Source organism: Thermobia domestica, chromosome 3 (genome assembly GCF_964235325.1).
Source record: "Thermobia domestica chromosome 3, izTheDome1.hap1.1, whole genome shotgun sequence".
Lineage (NCBI taxonomy): Eukaryota > Metazoa > Arthropoda > Insecta > Zygentoma > Lepismatidae > Thermobia > Thermobia domestica.
In genome coordinates this window covers 175,280,661-175,305,217 of record NC_137456.1, presented here as the reverse complement: position 1 = coordinate 175,305,217, position 24,557 = coordinate 175,280,661, and the positions used below count along the sequence as shown (strand labels likewise).

The 24,557-nt window shown below is 32.4% G+C and overlaps 1 protein-coding gene across 2 annotated transcripts in view; it reads right to left on the bottom strand.

Moving 5' to 3' along the window:
• Positions 1-9,492: 9,492 nt before the first annotated feature.
• The window catches only part of LOC145680872 (uncharacterized), a 73,452-nt gene continuing 58,387 nt past the window's right edge, over positions 9,493-24,557 (bottom strand). For both annotated transcript variants that reach the window (XM_081752012.1, XM_081752013.1), the window contains exons 2-3: positions 23,347-23,416; positions 9,493-21,165 (exon numbers count right to left, since the gene is read on the bottom strand). In XM_081752012.1, the coding sequence (XP_081608138.1) occupies positions 12,586-21,165; positions 23,347-23,388 (8,622 nt within the window). In that variant the 5' untranslated portion in view covers positions 23,389-23,416 and the 3' untranslated portion in view covers positions 9,493-12,585. The remainder of the gene's footprint in view (positions 21,166-23,346; positions 23,417-24,557) is intronic.

The window sequence follows — 24,557 nt, the reverse complement described above, 5'->3', positions numbered from 1 at the left end:
GACGTTACTATGTATCGTGATGAAGACAAATCCCACTTAGTTTCTGTTAAGACATCTAATGTTTCGATATTCGTGTTGTCTACAAGATGACACCTTTTTTCTCTCTCTTTTCCTTCCGGACACTAATTCTTCCAAATTATCTCTTTTAAGGCAATTCATCCTAGACAGATTCCAAATCAATTTCTTTTCCTTTTTCCTATCAAGTTCAGTATACTTATTTCCATTGGAATAGAACGTAATATTGAAGTCTCACATCTTCAGTAATAATAATAATAATAATAATAATAATAATAACTATTATTATTATTATTATTATTATTATTATTATTATTATTATTATTATTATTATTATTATTATTATAACAAATGGGTTTACAACTAGGGGTCCATCTCTTAATTTTGCATGGGAATCTCGTAAGTCTGCTACGCCAATGGTGTCCCTTAGTCTGTGTTTGTCTCTCTTTCCGTTTCTTGTGGATGTTTGTTGTTGTGCTGTTAGGCATTTATATTAAACCTTTACATTATGTAACCCTTTTTTCCTTTACAAGTTTTCTTTTTTTGAAAAAGGAAAGAAGCTGCTTTCCTCTGATATCTATTTCTTACCATTCATCTTGTTTAAACTGCTTAAGTAAGATCATTTTGTAACTTTTTATGTCATCCATTTCCCTCACAATAATAAAACCATCATTCTTAACAATTTATTTTATTCTCTTATTTGCAGTTTGCCACACTCATATATTTGTGACAAAATTGAGGTTTGGTCCAACGCCTTTGAAATTCTCAACCACTCCAACGACCAAGCTTTATGGGTTGCCTACAATTGCAGGAAAAGGAGACTTGTAGGTGGTAATGCACTTTTGGAGTCGTGTGTACAATCCATTTTTATATATTGATGAATAGTTTCCTAACAACATTTTTTTAAATATATGAAAATTTCTAGGAACTCAAACCGATTTGTTCAAGATCGAAAAAATTCTCCATTGCGGGTGTTGTCTTTTTGATTTCAGTGGTTTACAGGGGTTACAGCCGTACTGGGATGACAAACGGTAATAATTTCATTAATTTAACAGTTTCGTATGTTATTATTTGTATTTAATCTCATTCACCATGTGAAGAGTTTCAAATTACGTTTTCTTTGTGTATTCTGTTTTTAAAAATAGAACATAAGTTGTTGCAACATGCTCATTTTGTGAATACAAGTTATCTTCTGTTTTTTTTTCAAAATAGGTTTAAAAAATTCCATTTAAGGTAAATTTTATTCGTATATTTGCTCCGTGTATGATTAACTAACTAACTAACTCTATGGCCTATGAAACCCGGAGGTTCAATACCGCATTCACAAAAGCTCTCCACTGACTCTTATCCTTAGCCAATTGGATCCAGCTTTTACTTTCCATTCCTATTTCTGCCAGATCCATCTTGATATTGTCCTCCCATCTGCGCCTAGGTCTTCCTAATGGTCGCTTTCCGATCGTTCTTCCAGTTAAGACTTTGAAAGCATTCCGTCTTTCTTTCATCCTAGCTACATGACCTGCCCACCTACGCCTCCTAGACTTGATGACCCAAACAATGTTTGGTAAACCGTATAACGTATACATTCCCTCGTTATGAAGTTTCTGCCATTCCCCACTCCTGTTCCTCTTGTGTCCGAATATTCACCTCAGATCCTTGTTCTCAAACACTTTCAATTTATGTTTTTCCCTCAGAGTAAGCGACCATCCTTCGCAACCATACAGAACAAGAGGCATGATTATCGTTTTATATATTTTAAGCATCAAATTCCTCGACAGAATTCGCGACGACAAGATATTTTGAACTGAATAATAACAGGAATTCCCTGCTTTTAGTCGACATTCTTTCCTTCGTGTATCACTTCATTGCCAAATAGAGGTTTGCACGTTAGCAGCTCTGAGAAATAGGTAAGATTATTCCGATATTAATAGAGGTCATTGTAAATATTCCTTAGATGTTCGACGCATCTTTCCTAACAGAAAGGCTTTAATAATGGTTATGCAGTCTCCCACTTATTTCTAGTGATTAGAAACATGATGCCTCATGGAGGGATATGGTGGGATTACATATGAGTATAAGGTAAAACCAATAAATTAGTCCTTATAATCATTTGATTAACTCAGTCCCATTTAACTATAAAGATCGGTCGTTAGGGATGCGTTCGAGTCGAGTCGAGACAGAATTTTACTGACAAAATTCGAGTCGAGACACAGCTCTTCGAATAGAAAAATATATATTTTTCGAGTCGAGACATCACTTTTACAGCATATTTTCGAGTCGAGACATTCTCAAATCTTGTCTCGTGCGCATCCCTATCGGTCGTTAACCCTAGAATGATCAGGGGAGTCAATTTTGCCCGAGAGCTCTTTTTAATTAGTTTTTATGAATTAATATATATTTAGGATTCTCTGTTTTTTGGTTATTGTTCATTTTGATAAAAGATTCATTTTCGTTTTTCTTCAACTGAAACATGCTGTGTTCTTTTTTTGTAAAAAAAAATGCACGTTGTAGGGGACCGATTTGACCCCCCTTTATTCATAGATGCTACCTATCTTTATTTTCTGCAAAATTACTTTCGTTTGTTTTCTATATATAAAACTTGTATTACTTTTTTTTTTTTAAAAAAAAATGTTACTTCCTTTATATGAAAACTTAGGCTTTCATAGAACTTGTCGAATGTTAGTTATAATACTGGTTTTCTGCATAGTGTTATAAAAAGAATTGGTGTAATATATAAGCAGTTTCACACAGTGTTTAGCCCGTTCTTTTACAAATAAAAAGCAGAATTCCTTGAAAGACTTCTTTTTTAAAATTTAGTTCAACACATTAACTCAAATTGAACAAATATACTCTGAAAACTATTTAAAACCAGCACCGGAAACTTTGACCCCCTCTTGGTCCTTCAGTTAACATATACAAGCACGGATTTTCTAGAGGATAGAGTATATCGTTCTGTTCGTTTTGAGCTTTATTTTGTTAGAATGTGTTGAGAAGTTTCGAAGATACGGAGGAAATTAGATTCTACAGCTTAACAAATCAAAACAAATTTCTGAATGCATTGTGATATATTGTTGAGTAGTTGAATACAAAAAGTTTAGCAAGAAAATAAGATAAATACAACGAAATCAAGCAAATTAGGTCAACAACGCTACAACTCTCGAATGGAAGTGGTGTTTTTTTTTTGTTTTTGTTTTTTTTTTTTAATCTTAATAACGTTGCATGGGTTACATTCGTACTTGCATTACAAACGGTACTGATTTCATTAGTTTAAGAGTTTCGTATGTTATTCTTTGTATTACCTTTGACTAATCATGTGAAGAGATTCAAATTACGTTTTATTTACGTATTCTGCTTGTAAAAAGAGAACACAGGTTGCAGAAAAATGCACATTTTTGTGTGCAAGTTATCACCTGTTTTTTAAAATAAGTGAGGAAGTTACAATATCGTCGATCCAATGCCATAACCGCGAATGTGTTAAATTTGACTTTTGGGTTATAAGTATTTTAATATTCAACTTACCCCGAAAAATCAGTATATAGACTTAGGTACATGTTTTAGAAATTGACGATAACCTCGAATGTAGTCATATTTCACAAATGGGACTTTAACATTGGAATCTGTGCGCCCCAAGTAACATGAAACTGCACTTAGGTGAAAATGACAAAATTTGCACATTCGTGGTTTTGGCATTGGACCGACGATATTTAAGGTAAGTACTCTGCTCCAAGTATCACTTGTTTGTCAAATGGAAGTTGCACGTTACCAGGACTCAAATATAGGATTGATCATTCCGATATTAATAAATGTCATTGTAAATATTCCTTCAATTTTGGACGCATCTTTCTTAACAGGACAGCTTTAATATTGGCTATGCAGTCTCTCAGTTGCTAGTGAATACAAACATGATGCATCTTGGTTGGATATGGTATAATTACATATGACATATAAGGTAAAAGCAATACATTAGTCCTTATACGCATTTGATTAACTCAGTCCAATTTAACTATACAGATCTCTCGTTAATACGAGAGGATGGAGAATATCGTTCTCTTCGTTTTGAGATTTGTTTCGTTGAAATGTGTCGAGAAGCTTCGAAGATATAGAGGAAATTAGATTCTATAGCTCAACAATTGAAAACATTTTTCTGAATATACAGTCTTAATATGAGGCGTATAGTTTCTAAATCCGCCATCTCCAATTTTCAAAAAAAATGAGGTAAGTAGATTTACTGGTATTCCTTTCCATGCCCTACATGATGGTGTAAAGAGTTGTTTGAAATGTCGCCACCTCCACCCTCAATTACTGCTTTAAAGTTCAGGGTATTCTTCAAAAGCCGCCATCTCCACCCAGCAGTGTGTTTGTAAACCCCATCATCTCGATTCTATTCTATTCTATGCTATGAATTGAAGACCGACGTTAATGAAAAAAAGTTGCAAGATGTTGTTCAACTCCTAACGAAACACTTTGGGGAAAATTGGCGTGCTAATTCAAACTTAGCCATTTATGTTGATGCTGAAAAGAGACTGACTGCGTCAACAGAAGAAAGTGTAGATGAGGATTAGGCTGAATGTCAGTGTTTGGAACATGATTCTGATGAGAACTATATCTGAAAACAGTGTAAAGATCACTTTCAATCCTTTTCTTGTTGGTAAAGGTGGCATTTATTCCGAAATTCTCATCCTGTTATGTCAGTCTATGTTAGGTTAGGTTAGGTCCCAATGGGTTAGATTAGGTTAGTGAGGTGAGGTTAAGTTAGCTTATGTTATGTTAGGAGACGATATTTCTAAACGAGCTGGGAACTTCTGAACTTGACCCGTAAATGTAGCTAACGTACTATGATTATAGCTTCATTTTTTTCCTTGTTTGTGCACATTATAATGTTACCCAACAAGTTAATATCGTTGTTTAGATTCAGTTTATCTCCATCTACTGTTCTGTTCTGAAATAGTTATCAGAAATTATAATAGTAATGACTTGGAAGCAAATAAACCCCAAAAAACTTAAGTACGTTTGTTTCAAAGTCCTCCATCTCCAAAAGTTGTTTTCAAAATCCGCCATCTCCAAACTGCTTTCTGCAATAACCGAGAAATGGGATGAGAGAGATTTTTGTCAATTGGTAGTTATAATGAATGTCCAGAAAGCAGTAAAGTATTTCTAAAAAGAAAATTTTATCTCACATAATCTCTGAGTTATCAGTTTTTCCTGTTTTTCTCGAAACCGTTTATGAAGGAGATGGCGGATTTAGAAACTATACGCCTCATATATAATATATATATATATTCTGCTCAGAATATCTGAGTCATATTTAAATATGGAGATCTCTCATCAATATCAGAGGATAGAAAACATGTCTCTGTTTGCTTTCAGCTTTATTTCGTTAAACTGTGTCAACAAGTTTTGAGGGTATGGAGGAAATTAAATTCTACAGCTTAATAATTCGAAACAATTTTCTGAATATACAATGCATTATATTGTGCAGTCGCCCCTTGTCGGTCTGAGAGCTCAGATAATGTACTTACAAATGACGTAATAGGGGATGTTAGAACCGACAAGTTGCGCCCAGGATTTTGTATAAATTGAACCTGACAAAATGTGAGGTACGGGATCCAACCTGGGTTGCATGTAAATAAAATCTAACATGTACAAAAGAAACAGACTGTGATGTTAAAGGGGATGAAAAGGGGTAAGAAGGGAGTAACTTTCAGGAGAGGTTAACCTACTTGCACTTACTTGCAGGTCAGATTGTTGCCCTCTTGACGATTCCTCCAGCAGGCCGACGTCCGTCCATCTCTCTGTTTGGCTGGCTGGTCGTTCAAGTAACCAAGGTTAAGAGTCAGCGAAACCCGGTCTGAGAAACCAACTTTGCGAAGACCACAATTTTAGTTAGAGTCGAAACTTCTTCTCAAAAAAACAATACATCGTCGTTAACAGCTGTCTGACGTTAGCTGAAACAAAGGTGCTCTATAGAACAGAGCAAGGCTACATCAATCGTAATTTTCAAGAAGAGTTTCGCGGTCTACATCTTAACTCGTTTCTAACTTCATGTCGACTGTCCCTTTCAAAAGTCTCTCAATCCATTTTGCATAGCGTGCCTTCCGGGTTCATATTCTCGGTTATTCACTCTGATTTGCGTCCCGATGAAAAAGTGCGTGCTCGTAGATTAACCAAGGTAAGGTGATGGTAGGAATACGGACGGGGAAGCAATCTGTTGTTTTATTAATTGAGAAATTACAAACGTAAGAAGTAAATGACAGACAGCAAAGACAAATGAACTTAGAAAAAAAAGTCGAAAGGTGATTTAACTTAAAATGAATGAACAATATTATTGAATAGTTGAATAAAAACGTTTTTGCAAAGAAAATAAAAGTTTCGACATAATCAACAAATTAGTTCAGGAACGAAAGAACTTTCGATTGGAGGTGATGTTTCTTTTTTTTTTTTTTAATCTTAATAGTGTTGCAGGGGTTACAGCCGTACTTGAATTACAAACGAATAATTTCATTGGTTTAAGAGTTTCTTGTGTTATTCTTTGTATTATCTTAGGTTAATCATGTAAAATGATTTAAATTATGATTTCTTAATGTATTATGTTTGTAGAAAGAGAACATAAGGTGTTAAAAAATGCACATTTTTAAATGCAAGTTATCATATGTTTTCCAAAATGATTTAGTAAAGTGCAATCTTTAAGGTAAGTTCTGCTCGCATTTTGCCTCAGTATCAGTTGTAATCCAAATGGAAATTTGCACATTAATAGATCTCTAGAATAGGTAATATTATTCATATATTAATAAAGGCTATTGTAAAAATACCTTCGATTTTGGAAGCATCTTTCTCAACTCAAGATGATTAATATTGGTCATGCGGTCTCCCACTTGTTGCTAGTGATTCCCAATACCGTTTCTCATTGTAAACACCTTGGAAATTCATATTTCAGATAAGGAAAAGTAATGAATTAGTTCTTATAGTCATTTGAATATCTCAGCTTATATAACGACAAAGATTTGGCGTTAAAACCAAAGTATAGAGACAATAGCTTTGTTCGTTCTGAGCTTTCTTTTGTTCATATGCGTGGAAAAGTTTCAAGGATATGGAGGAAATTAGATTTCACAGTTTAACAATTCCAAGCAATTTTCTAAATGTACAATGCATTATGATATATTGTTGAATAGTTGTCTAACAATATTTTCGCAAAAGAATTAAAGTTCCGTTTGAGCTTTATTTCGTTAAAATGTGTCGAGAAGTTTCGAAGTTATGGAGGAAATTAGATTCTACATCTTTAGAATTGCAAACAATTTTCTGAATGTACAATGCATTATGATATATTCTTGATAGTTGCCCATCAGCACATTTTTGTTAAAAAAAAAAAAGGAGAATTTCGATGTAATCAAACAAATTAGTTCATGAACGACACAACTCTTGGCTAGAGGTGGTGTCTCTCTGATCTCAATTGTGTTGCAGTGGTCAAAGACGTACTTGGATTACAAATGGTAAGAATTTCATTAGTTTAAGAGTTTCGTATGTTATTCTTTGTATTTCCTTTCATTAATGATGTGAAAACATTCAAATTACGTTTTTTATGTATTCTGTTGTAAAAAAAAAAAAAGAGAGAGAACATAGGGTGCATCAAAATGCACATTTTTTGAATGCAAGTTACCATCTGATTTTCAAAATGGGTGAGGAAATTGCATTTAAGATAAGTTCTGCTCGTATTTTTGTTCCGAGTATTACTTCTTTGACAAATGGAAGTTTGTACATTAATAACACTGTAAAATAGGTCAGATTATTCCGACATTAATAAAGGTAATTGTAAATATTCCTTCGATTTTCTACGTATCTTGCTCAACAGAAAAGGTTTAACATTGGCCATGTAGTTCTCCAGTTGTTTCTAGCGATTACAAACATGATGCCTTATGGAGATATATGATAGAATTATATACATATGGAAAAAATATTAAATTAGTACTTATATTCATCTGAATAACTCAGTTCCATTTGGCGATACAGCTCTCTCGTTAAAACGAGAGGATAAAGAACATAATTCTGCTCCTTTTAAGCTTTATTTCATTCAAATATATCGAAAACTTTCGAAGATATGGAGGAAATTAGATTCTACAGTTCACATGTAAGTTACATCTTCCTAACTTCAGGAATTCGTAATATACACTATTGTTGAGAAAAACTGAATCTCCCATTACGCACTAGGAACATTCTGTACAAATTTCACATTTCTTCCTATACTAGTATAGCTTGATGATAAGACAGTCAGTTCTATTCTTGATAACCTGGAATGTTTGTGGTTTCTTGAAATGTTATTATTTCGGAAAATTTATGAAAACAGTAGTTGTTAGCGCATGATGTGATAATATGTGATATTATCCGTTGAAAAATTTGATTCAAGCCTATTACGTCGAATTTCAAAGTTTTGAATACTGTTTCCGCCACCTTGTGACATAGAAGTAAGAGTCAGTATTTCCCTCCAAATGTACTTCCCGGGGAAGGCATACCGCCCCATTCCAGATTTTTCCAATCCCCTTCTACCAGAGCTTTGATAAATTCAATTGCAATTATATATCACTGTTGTACAAAATATGCCTTTTAGCAGATAGTGCCCCAGTGAGCGCTTTCACATTTTAATTTTGCCTGTTGAAGAAATCCTTATTAACATAATACCATTATACCTCCCTGATAAGCTATAGTATTCGACTTTAATTAATTAATTTAGATATAATACTCACTATTTAATAGTTTCTTTATTATTTTTACTATTAAAATCACGATAAAAGTATGTTATTGAATTGTGATTTTATTTTCTTACTACCAGCATGTTGATTTGTTATGAGCTAATACGATTTAAGAACACATTTATAAATGAATAAACATTTTTATGATGTTCTACATACTCTTTTTGAAACAATGTTGCAGTTATATTGCCCCTAATGAAGCCCGTAATGTAAGAATAAGTTGGTTATATAATCAGTCAGATGCATTTGTTAATTTAAGAGTTGGTTGCTATATGTGAATGCTGCTATTGATTTTTCTATGATCCACTAGCAAGACGATTTGAGACAGAAAATTTAATCAAAAATTACGTATTTCAAATACCACAATATTGAAATGTAGATCATTTAATGAAAGCACGCATTACTGAAACATTAACGTTCTTCATTCGTAATTATTCATTTCAATTTATTTTATCCAGAATGTTCCTATTGTTTTATCCAGTAAATCTTAATGTAGTAGATTAAAATATATAGAGTCAAGTCGATTTCCTACAAGGTTTTATTTTACTATAGTTTAAAATATTAAAAAAGTTAAAGGAATGAGTACGTATTTATTGCATAACATTAAAAATTCAATTTTCGTCATTAATAGTCGATCAGGATATATATATAAAAAGTCATTTTGTTAATATTATTGTTTATATTATAGTTTGAAATAGGATGTACATAGTTAAAATAAAGTACTGTATTAACATGATTTACAGAATAGTAAATAGTTTAATTACATAAGAATGTTTTTGAACAACTTGTTAATAATATGTAAACAAAATTTTCAAGCTGTAGTAGTTGAAGTAGTAATACGTTAAATTTATACCAAATACAAACTAATAATGTTTACACTCTGTAAAATAGAATTTTACTATACTAGTCCGAAAGAACTTTCATATTTTCACGAATTCAAATTTCATAAATATTTATATGAATACTAGAAATAAACAATAATTGAGTAAAGACAACAACGTGGACTACACCTAATGTTAAATTGCAATATCTGCTACATATTTACTTTCGTAAGTATTCTCATAGTTGGAACAAAAACAATGTAATATACTGTATATGAATAGTTTCTCTAATAGCATATCCAGGAGCATATTTTAAATTACAATATTCACGCTCTGCTTCTGTTGCTTGGAGCACCAAACAAATAGATTAAATTAGGTAAAGATACGTATTTGTATTTAAGAAACATGTTTACGGATAATTTGTTAGTGAATTCTTATTTTTATGGAAGAACTTGCATGACTTACAGAAACGTTGTTACGATCTTCATACACTTGTTCCCAAATCCAACAGAAAAAACGCTGATATTTTTATTATATATGACAGTAGAAAATAAATATATTTGTTGTCGAACTAGAAACAAAATACCACTTTTAGGACACATTTTAATTTTTGGTTTGTTTTGAAAAGACACTATGTACTTCAATTATTAATTCTTAAATATACTGACTCCGCACTTAACTTCAAATATTTATGCGGAAAGTGACTGCGTTTATGTTACATTGTGAGGTACACTTTTCGACCAAACACAGCGTAAAGTTAATTTATTACTCACATAGCGTTCAGTGGTTAGATTTCAGCAATTATTCAACTTATCTTTAAGGCTATAGAACTAATTGAGAAGATTAGTTGTAAATGTAGTACAGGTCTAAATATTTGGTAAGGGAGACCATAGATCCTTATTTTGAGAATTGAAAGAACGTTTTAACGACTAGCTTCACCCTGTGGTTCAACGCTATTCTAGAAGAACTGGCCTACCTTGGCTTCCCTCTAGTCACATCTACACTTATAAGATTATTAAGTTATACAATAAAAATATAAGCACTTCTAAAATTTTATAAAATATTGTACTATACAGCACAATAACATCGATATAGCTTTATTAATATGATTTCATCGGTAATTATTTGGAATAAATTGACTCATTTAAACTCAATGTTCCAAGAATTACAAGATACATACAATAAATACGGTTAAACAAATGTTCATTACTAGCGAAGTAAATTAACACACTATGTCAAATAATCAGATGAAAATCATAAACACACTTAAAACAATATCAAATTGTATAAGATTTCATGACAGCGAGCAGATTTTCTAATGATAGTAAAATATATATTTACATATTTCATATATTTTAGACCATGACCAATTAAACGTACACTCATTATGTTAAATTGTAAATAAGCTGGAATTTCGTGCAAAAGTAAAGCAATAAATCATTTTGATTTCTGAGAATTGTATTCTCTGCAATAATTATATATGTAAAATTATTTTTAATAAAAATGTGTACACTATTTTACAGTACTATATTAAGAGTTTACTATATGTATTCATAATACCATGTTTCTAGTACTTCAAATAAATTTATAAAAATAGTTTTTTTTTATAAATTCGAACATGAGCGTTCACCACATTAATATTTTATGTTAATTAAAATTACCTTTTTAAACATAAACAGCACATTTTTATTCAGAGTATGAATGAATATTTCAGACATTGTTATTAGTAAGGTTATTCTGTGTTAATTTTTCAAAAATATCTGTCCTTGTACTATTAAAGCACAGCTAAAATAATTATATATGATAATGCTAATTTTGAACAGAAGTAATCAATTTCTCTTAATAGCCATGCAACATATTCAATTATTCTTTCTATGATAGAATGAATAGCAATAATTATAATTTGGATAAACATATTTTCAACCATATTATATAAAACTGAAAAATGATGTAGTGTTACTTTTAGCAAAACGCAAAATCTGTGTTTAAAAACTTTGAATATTGTAATGACATCCTCACGAAAATAAATAAAGACAAGCCCTTTTGCGTCATATACCTAAGCTCCTAACATTTAACAATAATTACTTTTTTATCGCGATAAAAGCTACAACATCTTCAATGATTTTGATAAATGTATTTTATTTTCATCCTATCATCGAATATCTCGAAAACATCTTGGTAAATATTTTCGAGAGGTGCAAAATTTCTACGTATTGGTGTAAACTGGTTTGTAGTTTCCAATGCATAATTTCTTCATGATGTTCAAGATACACTAGTGGGCAGAAGGGAATATGCTTATGAAAATATTATTAATTCAGTGAATGTATAATATTCCTTTGGACATTTGATTTTGCAATAGACACTTCATTGTATTCTATTTAATACATTTGTGTTACAAATAATGTTTTATTAAAAGATTAAAATTTAATAGCTATTTTAATAAGAAGCTTCGAAATTGAGCTTTAAATAAATTTGGTGATATATGACAAAGATTGGTAGAATAAATTGTCTACTTTACAAACGTCTTTTAACACGTGATAAGTTTACACTTTTCAAAACATGGCTTGTGAACACATAATCATAAAATTAATATTCCGAAATTTCTTGTTAATGGATTATTATCTTTTCATTTTTCCTACATCTACTGTTCGAGACCTTTGGTTAAAAACTTCAACTACTTACTACCATCTACTTCTTAAAAAGTAATATCTCGTCTTTAAATGCTTTTCATTGTCTACATCAGAAATATATGAATTGGCTTAAAGTGTTCGTCAATTCGCCTATAATAAAGTTAGTTTTCTTCTAATAAGAAATAATTCTTATTAGTTCTATAACTTGTAAGTTTTATTAATGAACGTGGGCGATATGTTATATATGTGTGTATAAATTAATCGATACTAGGTATCTTAACCTCAAGTTCCCTTCAATTGATACAAAGAATCTAAAAATCTTCTCTAAACCTATTTTCATTACCAACATTTGTGTTGCTTTGGTAAATTAGATTATATGATCTACTCAGAATTTCCCATTCTTTCATCTTCTCTGTATTCTGGATCCATATACGTTCTATGATGTGATTTTGGTAGCACCGGCAAAAGTACTGGACCAATAAAATTCGGACGATTATTTTTAGCGTTTCTCTGCTGTTTCTGTTTAGTAATTTTATTTGAGAAATTACGGCCTCTTGTGCTACCACTTCGGGACCTTTTTTCGTCACTTATATTTCTTGAAGGTTGCTTTTGTTCATAATGCGTACAATTTACATTATGTACTGTTTCAGTTTCGCCACTACGAAACCTTGTAGCGTTTTGTTTCCGTCCATTACCCCTTAGGGAACTGTTTACCAAAATGCAGTCGTTAGAACCCAGATCATTAATAATACTACCATTTTCTCCTGATTGTTGACTTTTGGAGAAGTTATTGTAAGATTCATTGGTATAGAGGTTTGTATTGCTTAAATTTAATTCCCTCCCTCTAACAGTTACCTTATTTTTAATTTTTGTCTTGTTATTGGCAGTTTCTAGTGATTTAACTACAGTTTTTCTTGAAATGTTTAAACTTCCTTTATCTAACAATTTATACTCTGTAGTTGATTTAAGGGTTGTCTTGTCTTCCACAAACTTTGTGATCAATTTATTCATATTTTTTAGAGTAGAAATCGGGGTGGAACTTGTAGTAAGTAAATAGTCAACGGTAGTAGTAGTTTTTGGTATACTGTTCATTGACTCAGTAATCAATGTAATGTCTGGTTTGTCAATAATAGTCTCGTTTTGTGAAGTGGAAGTTGAAAGAACATTCTCTGATTGACTAGTTGTATCTCTTGATTGCTGGCTGTTGGAGGTTTTGTACGATTCATTGGTATAGAGGTTTGAATTGCTTAAATATAATTCCTTTCGTGAAACATTTGGTATATTTTTGCTTTCTGTTTTGTTATTGGCAGTTTGTTGTAGTTTAACTACACTATTTCCTGAAATTTCTAAACTTTCTTCATCTAGCAATTTATCCTTTGTAGTTGTTTCAAGGGTTATGCTGCCCTCCGTGAATTTTGTAATCAATGTTTCCGTATTGTTTAGAATAGAAGTCGGAGTAGAACTTGTACTAAGTAAGTAGTCAACTATAGTAGTTTCTGGTATACTAATCGTTGACTCAGTAATCAAGTTAATATCTGGTGTATCAATAATAGTTTGCTCGTTTCGTGAAGTGGAAGTTGAAAGAACATTATCTGACTGATCATAAGATGACAGTGTGAAGTTTTCTAGTGACAGTTCTACAGGAGATACGCTTGAAGTTATTGGCAGTATGGTAACAATAGAATCATTGCTGGAGAATGTGTCACTATCAGAGTAATTTTCATAGCTGTTTGATTTTGAATAATTATTTGAATTAAGTGAGGAAACTAGCTTATTATAGTTTATTATTATCCTTTGATTGCGTTGGACTAGTTTTGGAACTTTCATGTCTAAAGCTTGTGAAATATTTCGATTATTTACATTTGGGTTAACAGAATTTCCTATGAAATTCGGTACCATCAGTTTGTCTAGTGTTCCAGCAAAAGTTTGTTTTTGATTTACATAAATTGGTTGTTGATTACGAATAACAGAAACATTTGCAATTGGAATTAGGTTTTGAGTAGCTCGATTAGATATTTCACTAATTACAGAATCATTATTATTTGATTGCATTTCGAAAGTATTTGTAGTATTCAAGGCTTCAGAATGTTCCTGCAAAAATCTTTTCCCTTCGTTTAGATTTTTATTAGTTCTTGTTTCATCACTATCATTATGAACGCCATTTAACATTTCACTTAGACCTCTTTTCGTTCTCCTGCCTGCATTACTGATAGCATACATGTTATTACGAAAATAATTACCTTCTAAAGGGCCATTACGATAACTTTTTCTAAATTTATTTGGTCTTAAACTACTAATTCCAGACTTTCTAGGCATATTTTTTACATTTTGACTTGTAGCATAATTTGTATTAAAATTACTTTGTATGGGAGTGTATTCTAACATATTGTATTCGTCATCGTTCTCCATATCTAAATTATTTTTGTCAGGGATATTGTTTGTATTTTGATTTGAAGTATATTTTGTATTAAAACCACTTTGTAGGGGATTGTATTCTAACACATTGTATCCATCATCTTTCTCCATATCTAAATTATTTTTGTCAGGGATATTGTTTGTATATTGACTTGTAGCATATTTTGTACTGAACCCACTTTGTATAGGAGTGTATTCTAACATATTGTATCCATCGTCTTTATCCATATCTAAATTGTTTTTGTCAGGGATATTGTTTGTATTTTGACTTGTAGCATATTTTGTACTAAACCCACTTTGTAAAGGAGTATATTCTAACATATTGTATTCATCATTTTTCTCCATATTTAAATTATTTTTGTCAGGGATATTGTTTGTATTTTGAGTTGCAACATATTTTGTACTAAATCCACTTTGTAAAGGAGTGTATTCTAACATATTGTATCCGTCATCTTTCTCCATATCTAAATTATTTTTGTCAGGGATACTTTTTGAATTTTGACTTCTAGCGAATTTTGTATTAAAACTATTTTGTAAGGGGGTGTATTCTAACATATTGTATCCGTCATCTTTCTCCATATCTAAATTACTTTTGTCAGGGATACTTTTTGAATTTTGACTTCTAGCGAATTTTGTATTAAAACTATTTTGTAAGGGGGTGTATTCTAACATATTGTATCCGTCATCTTTCTCCATATCTAAATTGTTTTTGTCAGGGATATTGTTTGTATTTTGACTTGTAGCATATTTTGTATTAAAACTATTTTGTAAAGGAGTGTATTCTACCATATTGTATCCATCATCTTCCTCCATATCTAAATTATTTTCGTTAGGGATATTGTTTGTACTTTGACTTGTAGCATATTTTGTACTAAACCCACTTTGTAAAGGAGTGTATTCTAACATATTGTATCCGTCATCTTTCTCCATATCTAAATTATTTTTGTCAGGGATATTTTTTGAATTTTGACTTCTATCGAATTTTGTATTAAAACTATTTTGTAAGGGGGTATATTCTAACATATTGTATCCCACATCTTTCTCCATATCTAAATTATTTTTGTCAGGGATATTGTTTGTATTTTGACTTGTAGCATATTTTGTATTAAAACTATTTTGTAAAGGAGTGTATTCTACCATATTGTGTTCGTCCTCTATTTCCATATCTAAGTTATTTTTGTCAGGGTTTTCTGGATCAAACTTCTCCATATTGTATAAGAAGTCTTCTCGTATAATATCTTCTTCCTGATTAACATCATAATCTTTGACTTCCGTTCTTGGTTGGTTTGTTTGATCTTTATCAAATTCTTTGTTATATTTTTCTGTCACTATTTCGTTGGGGGTTTCTACAATTGATTTTTCTGTTCTTGCTACATAAGGATTTCTATCAAATATAGCTCTTAAATTGATTCTTTCTTTAGATGCAACAGAAGGCAAGGGCAATTTGTCTTTGGAGTGTTTTGTTTTACTAGGTAATTCATGCTCATTTTCTGACTTTGTTTTTTCTAATGTCATTTTAGAACTGTCATTCGATGGCACCTTCTTATACTCTTTCCCTGAAGATTTAACTTTTAATTTTTTTCTACTTCCTTCATACAATACATCTTTTGACGAACTTTTAAAGGTTTCATGTAACGTACCTTCAGTAGTAGTGTCACTGTTCCTTGCATATTTAAAGTTTTTCTGATATTTTGGTTGAGAAATTTTCTTTTTCCATGACATTGCATTAAAACCAATTAGCTTCAGCTTCTTACGCTTATTTTTATTGTAACTTGGGTCCCTTGTATCATTATTTTCATTCCTATTGTTCTTTTTCGTATTTTCATTTCTTTCGTAAATACTCATATCTTGTTTAACTATGCCCTTATTCTTCGCATGTAACCTTTCTATTTCTATAGAATTTGCTAACTTAGCTTTGAGATTTTTCTGTAACGTATTACTCTTAAAGGTGTCAAGTAAAGTACCTTTAGTAGTAGCGTCACTGCTACTTGCATATTTAATGTTTTTCTGGTATTTTGGTTGAGAAATTTTCTTTCTCAATGGCATGACATCAAAACCAATTAGCCTCAGCTTCTTAGACTTACTTTTATTGTAACTTGCATTTCTTGTACTATTATTTTCATTCTTATTGTCCTTCTTCGTATTTAGATTTCTTTCGTAAATACTCATAGCTTGTTTAACTATGCTCTCATTCTTAGCATGTAATGTTTCTGGCTGTCTAGAATTTGCTAATTTAGCTTTGACATTTTGACTCTTAAAGGTGTCAAGTAACGTATTTTCAGTAGTAGTGTCACTGCTACTTCCATACTTAAAGTTTTTCTGATGTTTTGATTGAGAAAATTTCTTTCTCAATGACATGACATTAAAACCAATTAATTTCAGCTTATTACGTTTACTTTTATTATAACTTGAGTTTTTTGTACTATTAATTTCATTCCTATTGTCCTTCTTCATAATTGCAATTTTTTCGTTAATACTCGTATCTTGTTTAACTATGGTCTCATTCTTCGCATAACGTTGTAACGTTTCTTTCTCTTTTGAATTTGCTAACTTGGTTTTGACATTTTTTTGTAACGTATGATTTTTAGTAGTGTCAAGTAACATGCCTTCAGTAGAGGTAGAGTCACTGCTATTTGCATGTTTAAAGTTTTCGTGATGTTTTGGTTGAGAAATGTTGTTCTTCATTGACAAGACACTAGAACCAATTCCTTGAATCTTACTATGCTTATTTGTACTGTAACTGGAGTTTGTTGTACTATTATTTTCATTCTGATCGTCCTTCTTCGTATTTGCATTTATTTCGTAAATACTCGTATTTTGTTTGACTATGCTATCATTTTTCGAATGTACCTTTTCTGTCTGCTTAGAATTTGCTAACTTAGCATTGAAATTTCTCTGTAATGTATTGCTTGTTGCACCAATTAATTTCAAATGGCGTTCTTCTTTTGTCGTCATAGTCAAACTACGTTTTCCAGTACTTGTAGAAGTAGATTCGGGTTTAGATGAAAGAACAGAGTTGCTCTTACTTCTTTCTGGCCATGTTCTATAATTTACTTCCGTGTCACGTGATGAATTCATTTCAAAGGAAGATGAATCTCTGGGTTCTTCTTTTACAACATTTTTCTTAGGAGACTTCTTTATTTCATATTTTTCTTCTATCTGTTGTTCGCCATTGCTTTGTGGATAATTAATGTATCTTTTCGATGCTTGTACAGCTCTGATTTTTTTAACATCTCTTGGAAGGAAGGATCCAATTAACCTCATTCGTCGATTTGTTACAGACCTGGGAAATTTATATGATGGTAATTTATTTCGAATACCAGAATTTAAAGTAAAACTTTTGAATTTACTTTGGTCAAATTCAGAGTAGTCATTCTTGAGGTAATTTGGATTACCACTTCTGATATGGAAATCATTTGAAGCTGTGTTTCGATTTTCAGTGATCTCATTCTTTGTTTTGCTTGATTTAATGATACTATTCATAATAATATTTGTGTTTTGGGGTTGAGTATCACTCTCCATGTCACGTAACGTTTCTAGATTTTCTCTGTTGTAGTTTCTTTCATTTCTAATAAGAGTTTCCAATTCCTCTCGTTCTTGCCTACCATATTTGTTACTTCTAATGTTAGATTGGGTATTTTCTCCACTTAGATCGTAAAACGCTATTTCATTGCTGTCTGACGTTTTCAACGGTGTTCTCTTAATTCCATAATATACTCTTTCATTGCTGTTTGGTCTTTTCATGTGATCTTCATCTGTGTTTTCAATTATTTTTTCCATATTATTTATATTTTCCACTTGTTTACGTGGTCTAATGTTAACGTTTCCTCCTATAATTCTTTGTCTTTTACTGTAGTCGGCTTTAAAGTGTTGATTTCCAATTATCGTTCTTTGACGATTGCCAATTGCAGTCTTTACAGTGGGTTTCCTGATTGCATTTTCATTTACGTGTCTCTTATTTAGATGTAAAGCTCCCCTTTGTTTAATTTTGTTTGCTCTTTTGAGATTTTTTGTAACATTCATAGGTCTAATTAAGTTCAATCTGTACGATTCTGTATTATATGATCGCTCAGGACTACCATCATCTACTTTTTCATCAATACGGCTCTCGTTTCCTCCAAATTGTTCAGATCTGTCTTCAGTAAGAAGATCTCTCCTTTTAACTCTAAAAACAGTACCCTTATTAATAAATTTGTTTGATTCTGTGTTTTCTGAGTCAATGTAATTTTCAAAAGTTGAATGGTTCTTAATAGTTGTTATTCCATTGAAATGAAAACTACTATTAATTATTTGGGGTTTTGGTGGTATTGTTCGAACTAGTGTATGCTTTAAAAGGTTTGAAATGTTTTTCGTTTGACTATCAATAGAATTTTCTGCACTATTAATTGAAACTGATATACTGCTTCTCAACTTGAGTTCATTTTCTATGGGAGATCTCTTGGTTCTATCCAACTTTTTGAAATCAATAGTTCCAATCAAATTGCTTGGCTTTTTGTTATTGCCTTTTTGTGCAACTTCTACTTCTTCATATGAATAAGAAAGTGGAAAATACTTTTCATTACTAGAACCTGAATAAAGATCTTCATACGAGGATGTGTTCGGATCATCTAAATCAAAATTGGGAATTTCGTAGTAAGCTGATTCCGTGTCACTTGAATCTGAATGTACGTCTTCGTATGAAGGTGATTCCAGATTACTTAGGTCTTCGTATATTTCATATGGAGAAATGTTCAGGTCGGTCGAATCGAAATTATTGTCCTTGTAGGCAGATGCATTTACGTTAGTGTCATTCTCATGATAATCTAAAGTATTTGGAAATTCGTAACTAACTTCATCTAATGGAGCATTCCATGCGGTACGGTTGCTTTCTAATGTAACTCCATCTTCAGCAGATAGTGTTGCCTCGGCAGCTCTTGACACTGCATGTGATTGTGCATTTACTACACCATTCCGTGATATTCGCAACCTCATAATTCCTTGGGTAGGCCTTCTTATCACAGAACCTATTAATTTAGGAGCGTGATGCAAATTGTGCCTGGAAAACTTATTATAGGATTTGTACGTTTCTGGAAAATACTTTCGATGTCTTCTTTGGGACCCAAACTTATTATAGGATTTGTACGTTCCTGGAAAATACTTTCGATGTCTTCTTTGGGCCCCAAACCTCACGTTGCCTGTGCGTAAGTTTTCTAGATCCATACTTCCAATAAGTTTCATACGTGTTGGATGCTTTCTAAATCTTTGAGCGGTCCTCAAATCACCAATTAATAGCAGTTCACTTGGATTAAGATTGTATGTTTGTCCATATCTTCCCATATCGTAACTAGCCCTTGTAGTATCATAGAACTTGTTTAAGAATCGACGTTTCCCTCGTACTGGAAAAGGTTTCATGCCTCCTTCTTTTAGCATATTAGGTCTATAGTAATAATTGTTTACTGTGTTTATTCTATTGTTATTATCTAAATGTCTTCCTCTGTTGAAATTGGAGTGAAATCTTTGCGTTATCAAGTGCGCATTAGGAGCATAGTGTTTTCTTTCATTGTAAATATTTCTGAACCTCGTCCAACCTGGAGATGTTGCCAGCGAAGGATTTGACTCTTGAAATTTATATTCGTTAAACATGTTGGCAAATGCTTCCAGCCATGTGAGGAACGACTCTGTAGGAATAACTTTATTTCCAAATCTTAAATATATTTCACTTTCGTCTGGTGAAGTGTACAATTCAAATTTGCCGCCATTTCTACTTGTACGACGAATGTCGTAGATATTATTATCAAAAACATTTCTTGTATCTCGAAACCCTTTTGGTTTGTTGTTTAATGTTGAAGAGTCCTTTCTATAAGAAAATTCAATTAATTTCTTCGCTGTTGGTTTCTGAGAGCCCGTTATGCGTGTACCATAGAAAATGTATCGAATGCGATTTTTATGATGATGAGGCAGATGGTGCTTAAAGTGATGTAATGATTCCAATCTCGGTTTGAAAAGTATTCGCCCTGTCAATATTCTCTTTGATGGATCAACATGATCTGTATCGATAACAGTACCTTTTATAACACGAGGGTAAATGGATCTCGGTGATCGATTTTGTTTCCAATTTTTCTTTAAAGAAAGTTCCCTATTTGAAACACAGTAACTGGGATTAAGGAATTTGAGAATAAAGCGATACAATGGAAATTTCCCATACAACTCGAAATAGAAGTGACATTCTGATGAACCTGTGGTAATCAAATGGTGTCTACTGGAAGTGTTCTGGAGTTTGTTACTGAAAGAACTATTTTGTTGATTGGGGAAAAATTCATTCTTTGGTAGTGGTATGTTGCTTGTTTCAGAAGAATTGAAGAAATTGCTACTGTTTATAGAAAGTGGTTCCTGTTTGAGATTTTCTTGTCCGCTTCTGATAAGTGTAGAATTGTGAAACAAACTTAACCCATACTTGTTGCAAATAAATCCTGTCCAGGGCCATGAATGAATCCTACTGCATATTGCTGAATTGTCAAAGACAAATACGTCCTTCTTCACTGATATGGTGATGAGCGTGGCAGCACACTGTAATAAACGAAATAAAAATGAGATTACACTTTACTGACTAACGAGCATTTACTCGTATTAGGGTTTTGTATTTACCAAACGATGTGTTGATATATTTAGTAGTTCGAATCTATGTTAGTAGGAACTTTTTCTATTGTTTTTGACGTTCGTTCTCAGATAAAAAGTTAGTTTGTGGTAATTAGAGACCGGATGATAGGCAAAATGCCTATTATTTAATATTAAAGTTATGGCCAAAAATAACCTCTTAAAGTTTATATGGGGTTTATAGTTTCGTTTTAAGCCAATTTCATTTTGCCTACTTTGCGTATATTGCTCCTTCCTGCCTAAATAATTATTTTAGTGCCTAATGTTGCCTATTCTATGCATTTTCTTCAAAATAATGCTTTCATTGATAAAATATATAAATAGTAAAAGAAGATATTAACAAACAGGTATGTTTCTATATACTTTGAATATTATCTATGACCTGAATCTATTTTTTAATTGTATTGAGTATTTAGCTTCATTATTTCGAGATACATTTTAGTGTCTATTTTACTGCCTATTTTCCAGATTTTTACTGCCTAAACATCCGGTCTCTAGTGATAATGAAATAGTAGAAATTTGAAGCAATATAACTCATGGTTATCGATTAAGAATTAAGTTATATGAGAGTAGTAACGTTGGATTTAGAGTGTGCATAGCTCTATTTGTGAAGATTTCTACAAGACAGAGGATTAGTATAAAATTTAATAAGATATTAAGTATCAGAATATATTAATAATAAAGTATTGAAAGTTTGATTGTCCAGTACAGTCTTATTAATCCTATTGTAACTTACGAGGGATGTACTTGAACCTGAACCCACAAAGTGGGGGTGATGTACATATTTTCTGAAAGCTTGGGTCAAGGTAAGATCAAAACCGGTTACTATGATAAAATTGGAGAGATTTCATGCATTCCGCTTGGGGCAGCACTTTACTTATTGTTATTAAAATCTTTAAGCGTGTTCATACGGTACGTTGCAACCCCGCAAAATCTGAAACGGTGAGACAGATATGAGAACAGAAAAACATGTCTTTCATCACTTCAAAAGTACAACGTATCAAAGTAAAATAAATTGTCCCACAGTCCCTCGCAGGGTCCCAGACGGAGTCCAACTAAAAATGTTGAAATGGGAAAGGAGTTCAAGTTGAGTATCGTATGAAAGCTGATGTTAAGTGAAAGAAGATGAAACGAGTCTTGACTCTTGATGATAAGCCTGTGCAAAATGGCGGTGGGTCGAAATGTCAACACAAGCATCATTGGAATGTCCATGTCCACTTCTATTAATCTGAAAAGGTAAGAGAGGTGTAAAAACAAAACAAAAGAAACTAGAATAAATCAAAGGAAAAACGAAATGTCCCAGGGTCAACCGCAGGATCCCAGATGGGTCCAACTCACAAGTTTTAAAAGCCAAGGAGGGCAAATAAACACATCATGTAAAAGCTGAACTTGAATCCCTTTCCCATTTCAACATTTTGAGTTGGACCCCGTCTGGGACCCTGCGAGGGACCCTGAAACAGTTTTTATTTTTTACTTTGAATCATTATACTTTGGAAATAATGACATATCCGTGATTTTGTTTTTACACTTATCCCACCTTTCAGATTAATACAAGTGGCCAAAGACTTTGCAATGAAGATTGTGTTGATATTTTGACCCATCGCTATTTTGCACAGCTTATCGTAGAGAGTCGAGACTTGATTTATCTTCTTTCATTAAACATCAACTTTCATACGGTATGCAAGTTGACCCCCTTTTCATTTAAAAATTTTGAGTTAGACCCCGTCTGGGACCCTGCGGGGGACCCTGGGACAATTTATTTTACTATGATATGTTGTACTTTTGAAATGATGAAAGACGTGTTTTTCTGTTTTCATATCTGTCTCACCGTTTCAGATTTTAAGTGGTTGCAACGGACTTTATGGACACGCTTGAAGATTTTAGTTCAATTCAATTACATCATTCATTACTACATTTATTCAATCACTTCATAAGAGCGGTTCAAGAAAAACAATATTTTGATTGTTTTTAAATAAGTGTATGTCACTTTGTTCCCTTTTACCTCTTTTATAACTACCATACTTGTAATGCCAGATACAAATCTTCAAGTAATATCTAGGATGGAAAAGTAACTTTTAAGTTACGGAAACTTACCAGTGTAGTTACAATAGCCACTACAATTTTCCAGTGCATCATTTCACTTCGTCGCCGTTACTCTTAAGATCTGAAAAAAGAAAGCAATATGTATTAATTGTGCTATATTAAGAAATCATTTGGAAATCATATCGTTCAATGACATTAAATATTAGGTTGTCTAAAAGTATTAAGCCTTTGGAGGTGAAAGTTGAGAATAAATTTATTGTTATTTGAAATTGATATTATGAAACCACATAGGCATTATTTTGTTTAGTGACCATCTATCATTTTAACACCATAATTCCATCGCTACAGAACTTCTGTTGTTTCTGTCAAAAAAAAAAAAAAGTAACACGTTTTTCTCACAGGCCTCTTTTACAACTAACTTAACACAATTCAAGAAGTTCTACAGAGACCAAAATAAATAAAAGTCTGACAGTGCTAGGTCCTGGGTACATTGTGGGTGCATTAAAATCTCCAAGTTAAGTTATCTCAATTATGGCGGGTTCGTTAGTAAATATGCGCTGTACCGTTGTAAGTGTAATATACGACATCCTTTCTTTCAACCAGTTCTAACCGTTTCTTTCGAATTCCTAGGTACACTGGCGCTAAATTTTCGACATTATAGGTCCGAGTCTGTCGTTCTGCCCACCGCCAGCAGCTCACGATGCATGATACCCTACCAATTCCACCAAATGTACCTAGGTACAGCATAACCTTTCTGGACGTCAGAGTGGGCTTTGTCACAGATGGTGGAGCGTCTCGTCGTTTCGACCCGATCTTTTTCCTACGTTGTTGTTGTAGGATGTCAACTTTTCATCACTCGTGATTACCCTCATCAGAAACGATTGGAGTTTGTTCTGTTTCGGTAGATATTCGCAAATAGAAAATTCGTTTGAGTAAATGTTTCTGAGTCAGATCTTGTGTCACCCTAACGTCGAGTTTCTTTTTATAGCCAGCTTTCTTCAAATAGTTTAACTTGTTTGGCAGTGGATCTTTTATTATTGATGACGTCATGACTGCTTACATGCCAGTCTTGTTCGTCTTTTGCCAGAATGTTATCCATTTTTTGCTGTGATTGGTCACCCACTGTAGACCCACTGGTCACCCATTGGACATAGAAATTTCCAGAACGAGAGCAACTGGATCATCTTTCGGCTGTTGTTTTTGATAATGTATCTTGCTCATAAAGAACATACATTTTCTCATGGACCTTTGCAGAATTTTCA